General features: G+C 29.6%; 2 protein-coding genes across 7 annotated transcripts; both read left to right on the top strand.

Moving 5' to 3' along the window:
• The first annotated feature begins 227 nt into the window (after positions 1-227).
• LOC129290113 (probable LRR receptor-like serine/threonine-protein kinase At1g05700) lies at positions 228-7,681 on the top strand. Of its 6 annotated transcripts, XM_054926821.1 has the most exons (15): positions 228-374; positions 2,063-2,241; positions 2,413-2,640; positions 2,836-2,974; positions 3,553-4,034; positions 4,180-4,321; positions 4,482-4,556; positions 4,633-4,704; positions 4,804-4,875; positions 5,343-5,503; positions 6,011-6,222; positions 6,336-6,462; positions 6,552-6,614; positions 6,758-6,947; positions 7,054-7,681. In XM_054926821.1, exons 2-15 carry the CDS (start codon positions 2,136-2,138, stop codon positions 7,469-7,471), a joined length of 2,487 nt encoding a protein of 828 aa, XP_054782796.1. In that variant the 5' UTR covers positions 228-374; positions 2,063-2,135; the 3' UTR covers positions 7,472-7,681. The 6 variants fall into 6 exon arrangements, with proteins under 6 accessions (XP_054782796.1, XP_054782792.1, XP_054782795.1 ...); XM_054926817.1 differs by having other exon boundaries at positions 2,413-2,974; positions 3,553-4,028; XM_054926820.1 differs by having other exon boundaries at positions 2,413-2,974; positions 6,878-6,947.
• Positions 7,682-11,788: 4,107 nt separating this feature from the next.
• On the top strand, positions 11,789-16,178 carry LOC129290985 (putative leucine-rich repeat receptor-like serine/threonine-protein kinase At2g19230). The gene is made up of 3 exons (XM_054928053.1): positions 11,789-12,102; positions 15,312-15,845; positions 15,943-16,178. Exons 1-3 carry the CDS (start codon positions 11,982-11,984, stop codon positions 16,176-16,178), a joined length of 891 nt encoding a protein of 296 aa, XP_054784028.1. The 5' UTR covers positions 11,789-11,981.
• Positions 16,179-17,604: the final 1,426 nt, after the last annotated feature.

The raw sequence follows: 17,604 nt of genomic DNA, 5'->3' as shown, positions 1-17,604 counted from the left end.
TATCCTTTTTGTTCAGAGTATGATTTCTTTCACAATAAAAAGCAGCGCTTTACCTCAATTATATGAGGTTTAAAGTTCCTAATCAGATTATTAATTATTTAATTTTTTTTCAATCCCATCTTCTATTGCATGACTCAACATGTCTTTTTTTTTTTTTTTCAATTGATCATTTATAAAGGGGTATATCTGAAAATATTTTATAAATCCTACCAGGAGTGCAAAAAGCCTCTTATAAAAAGGCACGAATGGAGTGGTATGCTTCAATGATAATTAATTAATTAATAATCATTCTGTGGGATCTTGGTCTCAACTTATATATTTCTTCTTTTGCAATTCTGCTCCAATTGTTGCAGATGGTCATGTTTCAGTTTCAGGTGAGCTCTCCACCATTTTTAAAATTTTCTAAACGCATGAACTCTCTCTCTCTCTCTCTCTCTCTCTCTACACACACACACACACACTCAGAAGCTCAAATAAGTTTAGCTATAGGTTGGCTGGTAATTTAACTTCACGTTTTCTGTATTTCATTCTTCATTTTATAATTATGATTTCCATTCCTACTCTTGGTTGTGTTCATATATACTTCATCCTTATGAAAGATCCAAGCATCCCTGAGAAATTTCTTAATTAATTAAGACGTTATATAATCTGTATCAACCGGACAGAATATTTAAATATTTGGAATCAATATTGCAACCGACTTTGATTTTATTGGCAAATAGATGTTCTGGTGCTGTTCCTACAGAGGAAAAACAGAGCTTTTTTTTGGTTTATTTTTAAGTTTTTAGAAGTTTTCCAGAAGGGGAAAGAAATTTCTATTTTATTAATTATTTAGAATTTCAGACCAGTGATGTACAAATTCTTCCCAACTGTCTTTTTGCAACTACTATAATTACGTAAATATATCAAAAAAAATTCATTGCAGGCATTTTTTAATTCATTGCAAAATTCTTGTGATGGATCCGTCATTAGATTCCCCTATTTTACTGCTAGATAGTCCATCACAAATCTGTTTACAATGGATTTTTTTGTCACAAATTTAATTTCCGTTGCAATTTTTGTTGTAGATAGTCAACTCACAAAAATTAACTTATCGGTATCTATATATATATTGTGCACAAATAATTGAGATAACCGACAAGAAATTGGCCCAAATTTAAGGTTAAGGTCAAGTCCAAATCTGAGCCACCACAGTAATTTTCGGTTCAATTAAAAATTAAGGTAAGACTTACATACTTAATCTTATATGCATAATATAATTTTAGATAATAAAATCAAAACAAATAAATTTTAATATGTTAATAGTATTAATAACAAGAATTTATTATAAAATAAATAATCTATAAATGATATACTTATTTTGATTTAATTAGAAACAAATACCTTAAATATATAAGACTGTGTATATAAATTTTTTTCTAAAAATTATTTATTTACTAATGAGATTGGATCTAGTAGAAAGTATTAATCCCTTACAATATGACAAACCAATAATTGAATCCCTATTAAGAGATGTGTTTATATTTTGCCAAAGTACACTTTGAATAGGATTGACTTCAATAATAGGATACTTGCGAGCAGTAAAAAATTATTTATTTAGTTATTATATTTTCTTATAATACTAATTTAATGTAGTTTATTCTTAAATACTATATTTTATTTTTAGTGATTTCAAAAATAGAAAAATGTAAGAAATCATGGTGGAAAAGTTAAAAAAAAAAAACAGTAAAGGGACAACCAATATTTTTTTTTATCACAAAGAAAGGGACCATCAATATTAATATCAACATAAAGTATAAAATTAATAGTAATAAGTTGCCTTAGTAACAAAATCTAGCTTAATGAACCATCAAATAATTAATTTTTAAATGCATGGAGAGCCAGTCCAACTATAATTATGTTGTCAATTTGTGAGATAATATGAACTATATAACAGGATCTTTCATATTATATTCTGGAAATCTCTTATCCTTTTAAGTAATTACGTAAGGCACTTTACCATTCAAAATCAGTTGAACTGTTGCATTTAGTTTTTATACTAATTTGCTGCTACTGAAAGCAGAGCCAGTGAATTAAGCTACCCAGATGATTTCTAGTTCTATTTTTCCTCTTCTCGATCGTATAAACTTGATAACATGAAGAGCACGCCACTGTGGATTCTGGGTTTGTATGCGTTTGTTTCATTCATCTTTTTTAGCCACTCAGTACAAGTTGCTGCAGATGATGACAGCAATGATTCAGGCAAGAACTTGACCTGATTTTCAATTCGAAACATATTCTTCTATACATGACTTGAGTACGTAGTGACATACTGAAATGCATTAATGTGTTTACCATCATATAGCCATGCATAAACAATCTCATTCATTTTCCACTATCTTATCATTTGATCTAAGATATATCTAATAGCAGGAGCCATGAGCATAGATTGTGGGTTGACCCCAGAGAGTTGGGACAACAATGATTTCCATTATGAGGCAGATGGTTCACCGTTTGTAGAATCTGGGAAAGTATATAGTGTATCCTCTGAGCATACCTTGACAAGTGATGAAGAACAGAGTTGGCAGCAACTCAACACGTTGAGAAGCTTTCCTGAAGGGCAAAGGAACTGCTATACACTCGCACCCAAACAAGGCAGAGGTAACAAATATCTCATAAGGGCTTTCTTCAAATATGGAAACTATGACAAAAACAATTCAATTCCAACATTTGATCTGCACCTTGGTGTCAATTATTGGACAACAATTTATTTAAGTGATTCTAGTGATGTTGTAAGATCCGAGGTGATTCACGTTGCCCAGTCTGACCACATTGACGTGTGTCTGATAAACAAAGGACAAGGAACACCATTCATTTCCTCGTTAGAGCTTTGGCCTTTGCCCATAAAGCTATATCAGCCGACTCCCAATTTACTCCCCCTTGCACTCACCACACGCCGTAACTTTGGCATGACCGAACGTTTCGATTTCGTCAGGTGCTTTCACTTGTGTCTCTTAACTCACTCTTATGAGTAGATCCTTAATTGTATAAACTATCTTTTTAATTAATTATCTAACTCTTGACACCATTAGTCATCTCAAATGATTTTTTTTTTTTTTGCGTGTTAATCCTTGTTAATTAAACCTAACATGTCAGTATTTAATAATAATTTGAAAGCCAAATATTTGCATTTTTTTAATAAAACTAATTGTATCGGGATTAAAAAATATTAGGAGTTTCTCATCGAAAAACCTCATAAGAGAAGTATTGTTTATATGTTTAACAGAATCTTCCACCTAATATGTTAATATTTTGGAATGGGCAGTTTTTTATTTAAATTTGTGCTCGTAACATTGGCGCTTTTATTGAGAAACCGATTGAGGAGTTAAGTGTCAAACTCTTTTACCTACTAAGATATTCTTTTGGAATGAATTCTTTCCCTAGATTTATGCTCATAACAAAGTAAAACATGATTTCTTTTGCCATTCTTCTTTTATAATGATTCATTTAGTTATGGGGATATAAATATGCCAAATTTGATTAATGTGTTTTGTTCAAATAATATTAATGCAGGTACCCGAATGATCCGTACGGTAGGTCTTGGTTCCAGGGTGACAAAGACACCAAAAACTCACGGCCAATCAGCACATCAATAGCGATTGACGATGATTCCAAAGAGTACAAACTACCAAAGGAAGTGTTGAGCACTGCAATCACACCACTGAATAGTTCGTTTCCATTAGTTGTCAACGTGAATGCTAGCACAAATCATGAGTATTATGTTTATCTTCATTTCTTTGAATTTGAGAAACATTCTCAGAATCAGCAGAGAAGTATGGACATTGCCTTCACTGATTCAATCCGAGACAACAACGTCACTCTTGAATACTTGCAACTCCAAACCATCGTTCATCGGATTCCAAGAGAACTCTCTCTTACTAATATTTCCATCACTTCCTCCCCAGGTTCTACTCTGCCCCCCATCGTCAACGATCTTGAGATCTACAGGGTACGACACAAACAAAATTCACCAACACGTGAAGGAGATGGCAAGTGTAACCGATCTGCTTCCTTCAGAAATTTTCTACAGTATTTCATATATATTTTTCCCAATTAAATAAAGGTCATCACAAGGGTTATTTTTCTTGATGTTTACAATTGATTAATTAACCCTGAAACTCCATCGGAAATTAAATACAGTTGATGCGATGAGGAATATCAGACACGGTTATAACATCATGAGAATCAGTTGGCAAGGAGATCCCTGCATGCCAGAGGATTATAGATGGGAAGGTGTAACTTGCAATAATTACTCTGGTAGCATTCCAAGGATCATTTCATTGTGAGTATAAGTGGTGGTCTTTCGTACATAATGTTGTTAATTAATGATACGTTTATATCATCAAGCTAGCAGAAAAAGAGCTGTCTCCCAATCTCTCTCTTTTTCTTTGCTTGTATTATTATAACTGCAAAAAAATTCATTCTTTCTAATGAATGAATAGGAACTTGAGCTCAAGCAGACTAGATGGAGAGATTATGGGTACTATTTTCTCCAAACTCGACATGTTGGAGTCATTGTAAGTATCATCTATGTAAATACAAACTCGTGGCATTGTTTGTCATCTTGTAATAATGAGTTTTCCATTAATGTAGGGACTTGTCAAACAACCAACTGACTGGAGAAATACCAGAATCTTTAGCAAAAGTAGCCAATTTGAAAGTGCTGTGAGTTGCAATACTTTGGCATCATAGCTATCATATATATTCTGTATATCTTGTTCACCAAGTCTTCCAATTCATCTCACGTACGTGATATATTTGCAGTAATTTGACAGGAAATGATCTCATAGGTTTAGTTCCTGAGTCTCTGGAGGAGAAATCCGGCTTGACATTGAGGTTTGTTTTGTTTTCGTTCCATTTAAAATCTCTTGAAATTCATTCTAGGTAGGCAGTTGCCTTCTTTACATCATAGAATAGCCCTTCGTCTGATCATAATGAGAATATATATTCAAAAGAATTATTACATTCTTCATTCGTTCTTCATTTCAATTTCCTTCACGCCTTCTATATAGCTTAAATTAAAACATAATAGGGGTAATTTCATGTAAAGCCCCACATAAGATAGATGATTACAAATTAATTCCAAATTAAAAATACTAAAGACTGAACTGAAATTAAGTTTTTCTGGTCAACTATATATCTAAGTACTCCTAAAATTGAAGAGAAAATTGATAGCAGCAATAATCTGCATTGTCAATTCAGTATAATGAACTTGTTTATTCCGAAAGGGTGTTGTTATTTCTCTTTGCACTTGCACTTGATCACGTGGGTATACTGACACTTGCATATACTGGTGTTGTTAGTTTGGATGGAAATCCAGGTCTCTGTCACACAGCTAGCTCTTGCAAAACCAAAACGCTCATTGGACCACTTGTTGCCTCAGCAATAGCTTCTGCGGCAGTTCTTCTGATAGCAATTTTTATTCCTATCATGCTCTGCAAACGGAAAAGAAAACCACAAAATGGTACGGAAGGTTCCCAAATACCACTTTTCATCAATCTTTTTATATTTCCTTTTATTTTCAATATTGAATTATTTGGACCATAATAGAAAGGAATTAAAAGAATATCAGGAAGAAAAACTCCTGAAAATAGTATAAAAAAATTTGGAATTATTTTTTTCTCCCGGCATTCTCTTCTTACTTTTCTCTTCATCCAAACATCTCATGAGGATTTGTGAATTTCATCCTCTGATGTTCTAACCCTTTCCATTCCTATCACTTTGGATTCATTTTCTCGACATTCATTCGGGAAGGTCCCTACTTAATTAGTATTCTTTTTTGGGTCCAATGTAATGTGGGGGATGGAGAGTTTTATGTGAAAGTTGTTAAATATTTTTTTGATATTAGTTTTTAAAATATAAATGTCAAATTCAGTTAACCAAATCCATAGTTTGGAATAAAGGTTAACTTAGTTGAACTATTAAACCAGTGTCTTAACATATATTGTTAATCTCATGTTCTTTGTGGCAGCGATGTTGCCTAAGAAGGGTGGTGATTTTAGATCAAAATGTCAAGCATTTAGTCTGGAAGAAGTTGTTAGTATGACCAATAACTTTGAATCAGTAATTGGTGAAGGCGGATTTGGAAAAGTGTACCTTGGAAAATTACAACATGGTATCCAAGTTGCAGTCAAATTACTGTCCAAGTCATCACACCAAGGATTTACCGAGTTTGAATCAGAGGTTGGTAGTGATCAAAATCTCATTGTTATTAATCACTAATAGTGTTAGGTACTCAGACGTTTCGTTTATTTTAATTTATTGTGATAATTACATAAGGTTCAAATTAATTGCAGGCAAAGCTATTATCATTGGTTTATCATAAAAACTTAGTTTCTCTTATCGGTTACTGTGACGATGGTGACATGAAAGCATTGATTTATGAATATATGGCAAAGGGAAATCTCCTACACCTATTGACAGGTTTGTTAGGCCTTATAATTATTTTCCAAATTCTTTACAATTATAACATAATTATTCAGTGTCAGTTCAACATGAATAATGTTTTGTAGGTAAGAGCCCTTATGTTATAAAGTGGAAAGAGAGACTTCAAATTGCATTCGATGCAGCATGTGGTATGTGCTATGTAGACTTCTTATTTCTTTCTTATCATTGCATTAGCCATCCATTTTCCTTTGTTTAATTTTTTTTATTTTCTTTATGTTTTAATTTAGCTTAAGTAGTTATTTAATTTGCTCAAAGGAATTATATGTTCCAGGATTGAACTATCTACATAATGGTTGCAACCCACCAATAGTTCATCGAGACCTAAAATCATCTAACATCTTATTGAGTGAAAACATGCATGCCAAGATTGCTGATTTTGGACTCTGTAAAGTTTTTGCTAGTGATACTGATACCCATATTTCAACTCGTCCTGCTGGCACATTTGGCTATCTTGACCCTGAGTATGTTATTGAATAACACATTTTCTAATTGGAAGTCTGAAAATAAAATATTTGTTGAGCTTAATTAATTTTTTCAAAAATGGCTAATTAATCTTAAAATTTACAGATTTCACAGATGCGGGAACTTGCACAAGAATAGTGATGTTTATAGTTTTGGGATAATTCTACTTGAGTTGATGACCGGACGACCAGCTATCATCAAAACATCTGAAGGTATAAATCACATAGTTGATTGGGTGACTCCAAAGTTTAAAGTGGGAGATATGGAATCCATTATGGATCCAAAATTAGAGGGAAAATTCAATATTGCTTCAGCAAGAAAGGTTATAGAGATAGCCATGTGTTGCATTGAAACAAGTGCAGTGAAAAGACCTGATATCAATAATGTAGAGAATGATCTGAAGCAGTGTCTGGCTCTGGAAACGAACAATGAAAGTGAAGAAAGCAGCAGTTTATTCTCAAGCAGCACATTTGATACAAGTTTTTATCAGTGTGGATCACACTCACCACCATCTGTTAGGTAAGACTGTTTGATGAGTCATGCATTACATATAATTAATTTCTCTTAACTGATAATCTATGTGTTTGCCTTAATCGAATTGTTTGCATTATATGTCGGATTTTATTCTAGTAGACTCATTTGTAAACTGTACGCTTAAGTTTATTAGAAGTTTGCAAACGATCACGTGGGCTAAATCGGATTATGAGAACACGAACTTAAAGGATTTCACCTATGTGCTCCATAAACAGCTCAAATGGTTGTATTCTGCATCTCAACAAAATTATTTTTAATAATTATGTCTGAAATTAAAATGTCTGAACTAAAATACCTTTATAATTAATGTTTACTTTTTCCCTCTAATTTGATGATATTATCCATTTATGAGGGACAATTTCAAAAAATATAATTAATGATTCTTAAAATTTATAATTTTGTTTAAAAAATAATAAATAATTTCTCTTATATTTAAAAACAGAGAAAGTGTCGATTAAAAATATATTGAAAACAAAGCAAAGCAAAATCTTTTTTTTTTTTCCTTTTATCGAAAAGCAAAGCAAAATCAGTTGGGAATGCCATTTAATTACCGACTGCCCAAAACAAAAAGTGGTCAAAGAGGTTCTACGATTTTGAGTCGGAAATATTGAGTTGTTCCAAAACAGGAGTTGGAGGAATCATTGTAAATTTAAATCGTTAGATTGGACTTGATATTTAGATTTGATAATGTTTAAAAGTACAGATTTAATTTAAATTATTTAGATTTACAGTGAAAAAATAGTGCAGAAAAACCTATCCCTTCAAAACATGCTCTTGACACCGTGATAGTAAATGCGGTTTTTCACTTTTTTAATATATATATATATATATATTAATTGAAAAAAAGTTTAAAATTACATTTAAGCTAGACTGTAAGTGGTTTAACTTTACTCTCTTAAATTTATAAAGTGTTCTTTTAATCTTAATATTGTTAATTTTATTAAAAAAATTTATAAATATTAACAAAACATTCTCATAGTTCATATATTATCTTTAAATTTTTAAAATAATAATGATTGACACATAATAATAATCAATTAAAAGTAACATTATTAAACTAATAAGAACTAAAAATATTTTTATAAAATTAAAAAAAATTATTAATAAGTCTTGTATAACAAAATTATTTATGAATAAGCTCTGTGAAATTTAGAAATGATAGTTTGAGATTGAGGTACAAAGATAATATTATTCCCATTAATTTAGCTTTTACTTACAATTACAACTTCATAATTTATAGGTAAGAATTTATAATTTACAGTTCAAAATTTTTATTTAATACTTGATATCACATGAAATCTCCATGGAGTCAAATTTCATAATTTTTGTTTTTTTTATAATTTTGAAGTCTTTTTTTGTCATTTTCTGGTAACTACTAGGTTAATTTTTGATAATAATAGGAGTTATATTATATCATTTTTAAAAATTAAAGAGAAACATTACATCAAAAATAAGTTTAAGATCTTAAATGTTCTTAGACCTATAATTTATGGGTCAATTTATTCTTTTACCCTAAATAGTTTTACAATTTATATGCGTCTCCACTTTGTGAATTTAAGGAGAACCAATTATGAATTTTTAAAAAGTTATTTTTAAATTTATAGAAAGTCAATTGTAATAGACATAAATTATTGATTTATATTATAAATAATCATGTCCATTCACAATTGAAGTTAGTAATATTCATTAAATTTACAATTAATTATCTTTGAATGCCAAGTGATGTGTAAATTTATGAGATTATTTATTCATTCACAACTAAATTTTTTTGTTATAAATTTTATAAGTAACTATCCTTACATTTGTAAGTGATGATATATGAAATTCTTAAAATAATCTATTTATTCACAATCGACTTTTCATTGATTGACAACTAATATTAATTAAATTCATAACTAGCTTTACTTAAATTCAAGAGTCACATTCCATTGATTGTTTATAATTATTTATTTTTAAGCTAAAATAAATAAAATTCACAACTCTTTTGAAGTTTAAAGCAGATGTATCTCTTATTTTTAAAAGTTTAAAATTAATTTCTGTAACCTTTTTTTTCCCCACACACTTCCCTACCATTATTTCTTAGCTATTTTGCTAACTTGAAAATTTTGTATATTTTAATCTATTTTTAAATTAGAAATCAAAATCATGGGCCTCCCATGATACTCCCTCTAGTCTAAAATATAAGTAATTTTTAAAAAAAAATTGCATATCAATAAAGTTTTTATTTTATAAAAATATATATATATTATTTTCTCTTTTTACCACAATTTTAATTACAAATGTACTGTATGATGAGTTAATATATATAAGGGGTAAAATTAAATTTTTTTATATTTACTAAGTTGCTTTATTTTAAACCAATATTAATTGAAGAGAAATGGTTATATTTTGGATCAAAAATAGTATTTCAATAATTTAAGATTCTTAATTGTGATTAATATCTTTGCAAGATTTGTAATTGCAATTTTCCCAAGATTTTTTCACATAGGTATAATCTGCTGCTAAATTTGAGCCATAAGGATATTAATTATTTTTAAAAAAAATGTAAAAATGTCCTTTAATAATATTTCTTCCGTTTAAAATATAAAGCATTTTTAACTGAATCTCTCACCCCCAATAAAGTAGTTACCTACTTTAAAACTAATCTTATCTTTTCATATTTATCATTATTCTATGATAAATATAAAGTTATTATTAATAGGGGTACTTTTAAAAAAATAATAATTATACTTCAAAAATTAAAAATGTTTCATATTTTTAAATATTTAATTTTTTAAAAAATATTTTATATTTTTAAATGAAAAAAGTGATTATTTGTTTGATTTAAAAAAAAAATAGTCGGTCATTGTTCCTTACGTCAACCAACATAGGTCACACATTGGCAAATAGCTGACGCGGAATGCTGACGTCTTACATCTCCAACAACCATCATGATGAGCATCGGGGCCATCGGTTCTTTCCTTTTCGTCACCTTTCATCTTTCTTACCTAATAATTAAATTAAGATTGAGACTATTTTAATTTAATTCTTAAAATTATTGTTAGCGAGCATTCAAATGCTTCCTCTATCATTGTATGTAAAATATTTTTAATTAAATATTACATATTAATAAAATTTTATTATTTAATTGAATTTACATAAAAATATAATAATTTTTTAATTTTATCCTTAATAATATCATAATTAATATCAGATAGTGGTTGGAAAAACATATAATTAATTATTTATTTTATTTTTTAAGATAAGGGTAAAATTGTCATTATTATCTTTTATGTTTATGGACAAAATAAACTTTTAAAAAACACTATATATAGAGATGAAGGGAGTATAATAATAAATAAATAATTAAATTCAAAATTTTAAAATTTAATTTAAATAGTTTAAAATAAAATAAAAAATAAATCAAAATATAGATTTTATAAAACGTCACATTTGAATTGTCCAAAATATTAATTTTAATGGCAAAAAAAAAGAAAAAAGAGAGAAGAGAAAATCCTCTCCAAGACTAACCCTCTGTTCCTATCCATCCAAAATACTATAAATTATTCTTAAAATAAATCAATAGTCCTTATTATAAAATTATTTCATATAAAAGAAGATGAATTATCAATTTTTTTTTAAATTTTACCCTTTTAAAATTTGAATAAATAGAATTAATGTTCTCCTATGAGAGACAAAATGGTTTTGTAAATGTGTTGTATTTAATAAGAATAAATTTGAAGAATTTATTTTTTTAGACAATGTTAATAATTTAATTATCTATCCCTAGCTTAAGAAAAAGATAATTAAAACTGATTTTTACATATAGACGGGAAAGGTTATTGCATGTATACCCATCATGTAAAAACTCTAATTAATACAATTTCTGCATAAATGTTTTCTGAAAACACACACTCTCTCAATTTAAAAATATAAATTATTTTTAACTAAATCTTATTTTTAGTAAAGTAGTTATCTCTTTTTAAATTAAACCTATCTTTTTATATTTATCTCTATTAAATATCTTATAATAAATATAGAATTATTCATCAATAAGAATATTTTTAAAAAATAATAATTATATATTAAAAAATTAAAAATATTTTATATTTTAAACATATAATTTCTTAATGGAGGGAGTAAATAAATGAGGGAAACATTATTAAAAACATTGTCAATTGATCTTTTTAGCTCACCAAAATAAATATCGTGGTTTAAAGATGATGAGTCGACACAGAAACTGACAGTAGTGGCCCGAAAATAAACAAAAACCAAAAGAAAGAAAGACAACCTGACAGTACGTGTCGTTTTGTGGCCCGGGTGAAGATAGAGGAGGAGAAAAAGCTGCGGAATATGGCTGTCGATGTCAAATAATTAACGCCAAAATATTCCAACAAATGATAGCCATAGCCACCACCTTGTTGGTTCCAAGAGTCATTATATTTGTACTGAAAAACCACCACCCACTACAACGGGCTTCGGCGGCTTGATTCTCTTGCCGTCAAACTCAAAACAAGAACATGAAGACCAAGGCGACTCAACAATGGCTTCTGGTCTTGCATGTGCTTGCTTCCTTCTTCTTCTTCTTCATCCTTCTTACCAGCTCCTCGTCACAAGAACTTGCAGATTCCAGCGATCCTGGTATATATTAAACCTCTCTTCACCCTCGCTTCTGTGCATGTCTTCATTAATTACAAGTCTGATTCTTACAGGTCATTGTTCATGAAGACTAGATGTTGCCTAATTAATTGCCCAGTGTCGTTTAATTTACCAGTGCTCTGCCTTCAGTTAGTATTTCTTTGTTAAACTAGTTTTATGACGCTTCAGACTCAGTCTCAACCTTTGAAAAATTTTAGAGCTGTTGGAATGTTAAGAGTAGCATTTCAATTGAACGGCTTTGTTTTGGGCTGTCAAAGGTGGATTACCAGTTTACCCATCCTTATATATAATTAAAGATATTTAAAACTTTTAGTCTTGAAGTTAGTCTTATCTGTTGGTTTAATCCCAAATTTTTTGCTTTTATTGATTTGATATTTTAAATTTATCTAAGTTATCGATTTAATACTTATTATTCATAGAAAACATAACACTGTTAAAATTTACCAATATAGATAATGGAATATTGATCACATCCATCCATGTAAATTATTTATAATTTGTGTAATTATTTAGGTAGGAAAAATCAGGCTCAAAAATTTCTAGAAACAAAATAACAAAACATATCAGAGGGTCTAGGCTTAAAACAATTAAATTGATTTAAATGTTACTTTGTTCTCATGTGTGTGTGTTAAGTTACCAACATACTTGATAAATTATTGATTAATCTGAGAATCAATTTATATTTTAAAACTTAAAGAATTAATATGATAAATTAAAAAAATGTAGAAGCTATTAAATTGATAACAATTAAACTTATATGACATTAGTCAATAACTAAGCCAAAGCCAAATTCAAAAAACTGAAAGTTTATCCACTATATAAAAAAGTTTTACTATGACAATAGCAGATATTAAAAAATATATAGAGTTAAGACTTAAGAGCTTATAAAAAAATTGTTATTGTTATGTAATAATTAGATGGATATAATATTTTCCTGTCTTAATTTGTAAGATAATTTTAGATAAAATTATACATATAAAAAAGCTTATGAAATATACTTTATAGTCTTTTTTTAAAAAATAAAAATATAAAATTTTAAAAAATTCTTCACTTAATAAGAGAGAATATAACGAGGAGAAACGGATAATATTGTAAAAATACATTTAATAAAATTTTATTTTTATTAAATTATTTTATATTTTAAAACACTGAATCACTTTTAAAATTGTCTTATTAATTGAGGTAAAAAATAGGTAATATACGATCAACAAAAGTTAGTAATAATTTGACCCATAACTAATAAAGTTATGTGATCAAATTTTACTCTAATATGTGAACCTTGTTGATGGCCCACCTGTAAATATATTTGTTAAGTTTGGAGGCATAAATCCAACTTAGTTAAGCTTTGTTTTTGTGTCCGCCTGCGCGTGTAAGCAAGAAAAAATTAATATTTTAGTCTTTTAATTTTAAATTTATTTATAAATTAATTCTTCAATTATGATTTATTTTGACTTAATCTCTTAACTTTTGACTTAACTATAACTTAATTTCTCAACTTTTATTTCATTTATGACTCAGTCTTTTAACTTTTCACTGTCAATAAAGTTTATCTTTTTTTATTAATTTTTTTATATTAATTTAAATCTCATATCAAAGAGTAAGATGTGAGTATTAGAACAAGATATGAAAATTTTTTTTATTCATCTTATTTGATAAGGATTTTTAAAAGAATTTAAAAATAAAGGTCAAGTTATAAGTGAGTCAAAAATTAAGAGATGAAATCATAATTAAGAGATTAAATTATAAATGAATTAAAAATTAAAATATTAAAATATTAATTTTTTAAAAAGTAACAATCGAGGCATATATTAAATGCCTCAATTATTGCCAAGCAACAATAGAAATGAATCGGGCTTCTTGGGAATCTCAGGAGCCTACATTAGGCGCTTGGTTGTCCCCTTCTTTTCGTACTTGCCTTTTCTTTTTTTTTTTCTTTTTTTTTTTAACTTTTCCAAATTCAACCCAAAACCATCTCATTTTCTCACCAGATGAGTAAAATCAAATCGAATTTAAAAATTGAACACAATCAAATCAAAATGTTATTATTTAATTTAATCTATTTAATTTAGTTGTTATAAAAATATTTTAATTAATCAATTTGATTTGATCAATAAGATTTAAAATTAAATAGACCATTTATTATATATATAATTTATAAATTATATATAATTTATTTATTTTATTTTTATTTTATATTTAAATAAAAGTAAATATATAATATGATAAGTTAAAATTCTAGCCACTCATTCTCCTTATTTTCACTTTGTCTCCATCCTGCTCTCTTAGCTTCTTAATGCTCTCCTTATTAGTACCTTAGCTTCTTAATGCTTTATTAGTACGGTGTTGCCTGTTGGTTTAGCTCAAATCTGGACTAGTTATTGTTTACTAATATGTTGCCTCGCTATTTTTTGTGTTGAATTTTAATTTTGATGGAATATGTGTGTGTTATATGTTACAAATTGAATCGGGCTACTATCATTTAGGAACCTATTTTTTATATAGTGTCTTGTCTTTATGTTCTTTCTTTTTTTAGTAGAAAAAAAATAAATAATAGGCCCAATTGTCCAACAACCCACATGAAATTCAAAATTGAATTAATCCAATCGTTGGGTGCAATTACATTGTTTTATTCAATTCTGTTAAATTTTTAGTATTATTTAATCAATCAATTTTATACATTTTAACATCAAATCAAACTGACCGATACTCAAATACTCATCCCTAACAATAGTACATGCTCCCTCCTCCCCTTTCACAAGATAATTTTGGAAGTGATATGGTTTTTTAAAATATAAAAAATTAGATAAAAATAAAATTTTATTAAATATACTTTTTCAATATTATTTTTCACTCCTTATTATATTTTCTCCCTCTCCCTTTAGTGTTTTGCCAAACAATGATCAAGTCAACGGATATTTAATGAAGCAATAATATTGCTCCTTAAAAAAAAATTTAGGAGAATATTGCTCAATCTTTTACTTTTCCAAAAAAAAAAATCAAGGTAAATTAGATCTTTAATCCTTGTATTTTTTTTATAAATAATTTTTTATTTTTGAAATATTTTTAATATTTAAGGGTAAATTAAATCTCTAACCTGGGAGCGCCCCTGCTCCAAAGTGACTATTGTTTAAACATGAATGGGTGTATTGATACGCAGAAAGGTTGGTTTTTATACTAGTTTAATTTTCCAGTTAAGAACGCCACAAGGATTGATTGTGGAGTAATAAAGGGTTCCGGGGACGAGAAGACCCCATCTGATTACCAATACGATGATGGATTCGTTGAACACGGCAAGGGGCTTAACTTATCATCGAATTACAACAAAGAAGAGATTGGCAATCAGCTGAGGACATTAAGAAGCTTTCCAGAAGGGAAAAGGAATTGCTACAGAGTGCCCACAGAAAGAAACGCATACTACCTCGTGCGGGCATTCTTCGCATATGGAAACTACGATAGTAAAACATCCTTTGATTTGTACATTGGTGTCAATTACTGGGCAACAATTAGCAAAGAGGATGGAGACATTGTACGTCACGAGGTCATTCATTTCTCTCCAACTGATGACATCAATGTGTGTCTTGTGAAAACGGACGACGGAATACCCTTCATTTCACTGTTGGAAGTATGGCCATGGCAGAATTCTAGGTATGATCAGTTAGCTTCGAGTTTGCTCAGACTAATGTCACGCTCCAAGCTGGGTATGTCTGAAGATGATACTACATCAGGTCACTTCTACCTTAATTTGTTCACCACCAGATTAAATCCATGTGTAATCCTCTCACGTTGTAATAGAATAAAACTCTTTAATTTTCATATATCCAGATGATAACTATGGAAGGTCCTGGTTCAATAGAAAGATGGACAACTCGGTGCGAATCAGTTCTTCATCTGCGGCTATTGACAGTAATACGAGTGACAATGTATACGACCTGCCAAAAGAAGTGTTGACTAGTGCAGTTCAGTCTATTCATGCATCTTCTTCCTTAGTTATCCACATGGATAGATGCTGTAATACTGGCCATGATTATTATGTGTACCTTCATTTTTATGATTCGTGAGCAAGTCACGGAATAATCAGCAGAGGAAGATGGTTATTGCTTTCAGTGATGGGGTCGATGTGTCCTTTACTCTTGAGTACATGAAACCCACTACTTTGGTTAGGAATATTAAAGGTCATGATGTTGTTAGTAATATTTCCATCAGATCTGCCTCGGACTCTCAGTTACCTGCCATGCTCAATGCTTATGAAATCTATAGAGTTCTTCCCCAGCCATTAAATTCGACAACTGATGAAGGAGATGGTATGCGTTTATTGTTTAGTTAATTAGAATTAATGTGTTTCAGGTAATGATTCCCAATTTCTACTTGGAATGACAGTTGCTGCGATCCAAGACATAAAAGGATTTTATGGCATTACAAATCTCAGTTGGCAAGGAGATCCATGCGGGCCAATGGGTTATACAGGAAAGGTCTCACTTGCAACGATAGTGGAACACCAAGAATCATTTCAATGTAAGTAGAAGATAAATTCTTATCTTTCAAGGCTTCTAGATCAATGAGTACATAAAAAGAGAGTTTATGTATATACATATATATGCGCTATTAGTTCATACCAGTCTTTCTATTCTTAGCTGCTAGCTTCCTCGCTTGTGCTTACTTACAACCTTCATTCCTAAACCTGATAGAGCCGCAGAAAGAGAAAACTTGAGCTCAAGCAATCTGACTGGACAAATAGCTCTTTCATTCGCCATTTCACAGAATTGAAGGATTTGTAAGTAACGAACTAATTATTGTCATCATGTTTTTTATTTTCTGTTATCTGGCAGCTATGAACAGAATTAAATAGTTATTGATATCCCATCATGTTTCCAGGGATTTATCCACCAAACAATTTGACAGGAGAAGAAATACTGAGCCTTTAGCAGCACTAAAAAAATTAAAAGATATGTAAGTCGTGTGTTAATGCTTGTGCATGGTGTAACCATATAGAGTAACTTCCACAATTAATGCTCTTATTGCAATTAGCATACCTGGTTTCTTTTTTTTTTTTTTACTGATTCAATGCTGCTACGAACAACATGTTGTGTATGTGTGGTGTATCTTACAATAGTGCGTTCATTTACAGTAACCTGACTGGTAATAACTCAAAGGTCCAATTCCTACACCTTTGTTGGACAAGAAGAACACACCGGCAATTTGAAATGAGGTTTTGCTATTATTTGTGACAGCTAAGAAAAAAGATTTAGCTGTTTATCTTGACATCTTTTATTATTTTGAGATTTTAATTTAATTGGGCTAGGACGGACAATTTGGAGCCTCGAAGAAAAGGACTGGGTACAGGGGAGAAAATTGGAATAGAGTAGTAGGGGTGACAGGGGGAGCTGCTATATTCAGCAGCGACAGTGGCATTGACTTTAAGACTTGACGTCGCTGCTAGGATCTGTGGAAGTTGATTGTGGAGGAATAACAAAAATGAGAGCAGAG

This window comes from Prosopis cineraria, unplaced genomic scaffold (genome assembly GCF_029017545.1).
Source record: "Prosopis cineraria cultivar Desert tree isolate PC_DT_omini unplaced genomic scaffold, ASM2901754v1 PC13, whole genome shotgun sequence".
Lineage (NCBI taxonomy): Eukaryota > Viridiplantae > Streptophyta > Magnoliopsida > Fabales > Fabaceae > Prosopis > Prosopis cineraria.
The sequence above is the reverse complement of the archived record's forward strand: the minus strand, read 5'-3'. Positions and strand labels throughout refer to the sequence as shown.

Bases quoted from the DNA above. Each gene is read 5' to 3' on its own strand.
- LOC129290113 (XM_054926816.1), top strand. From the start codon at position 2,136: ATGAAGAGCACGCCACTGTGGATTCTGGGTTTGTATGCGTTTGTTTCA. The intron at 5,504-6,010 runs GTACGGAAGGTT...TCTTTGTGGCAG, and splicing joins GAAAAGAAAACCACAAAATG to CGATGTTGCCTAAGAAGGGT. The intron at 6,223-6,335 runs GTTGGTAGTGAT...AATTAATTGCAG, and splicing joins TTACCGAGTTTGAATCAGAG to GCAAAGCTATTATCATTGGT.
- LOC129290985 (XM_054928053.1), top strand. From the start codon at position 11,982: ATGAAGACCAAGGCGACTCAACAATGGCTTCTGGTCTTGCATGTGCTT. The intron at 12,103-15,311 runs GTATATATTAAA...TTAATTTTCCAG, and splicing joins TGCAGATTCCAGCGATCCTG to TTAAGAACGCCACAAGGATT. The intron at 15,846-15,942 runs GTCACTTCTACC...TCATATATCCAG, and splicing joins TGAAGATGATACTACATCAG to ATGATAACTATGGAAGGTCC.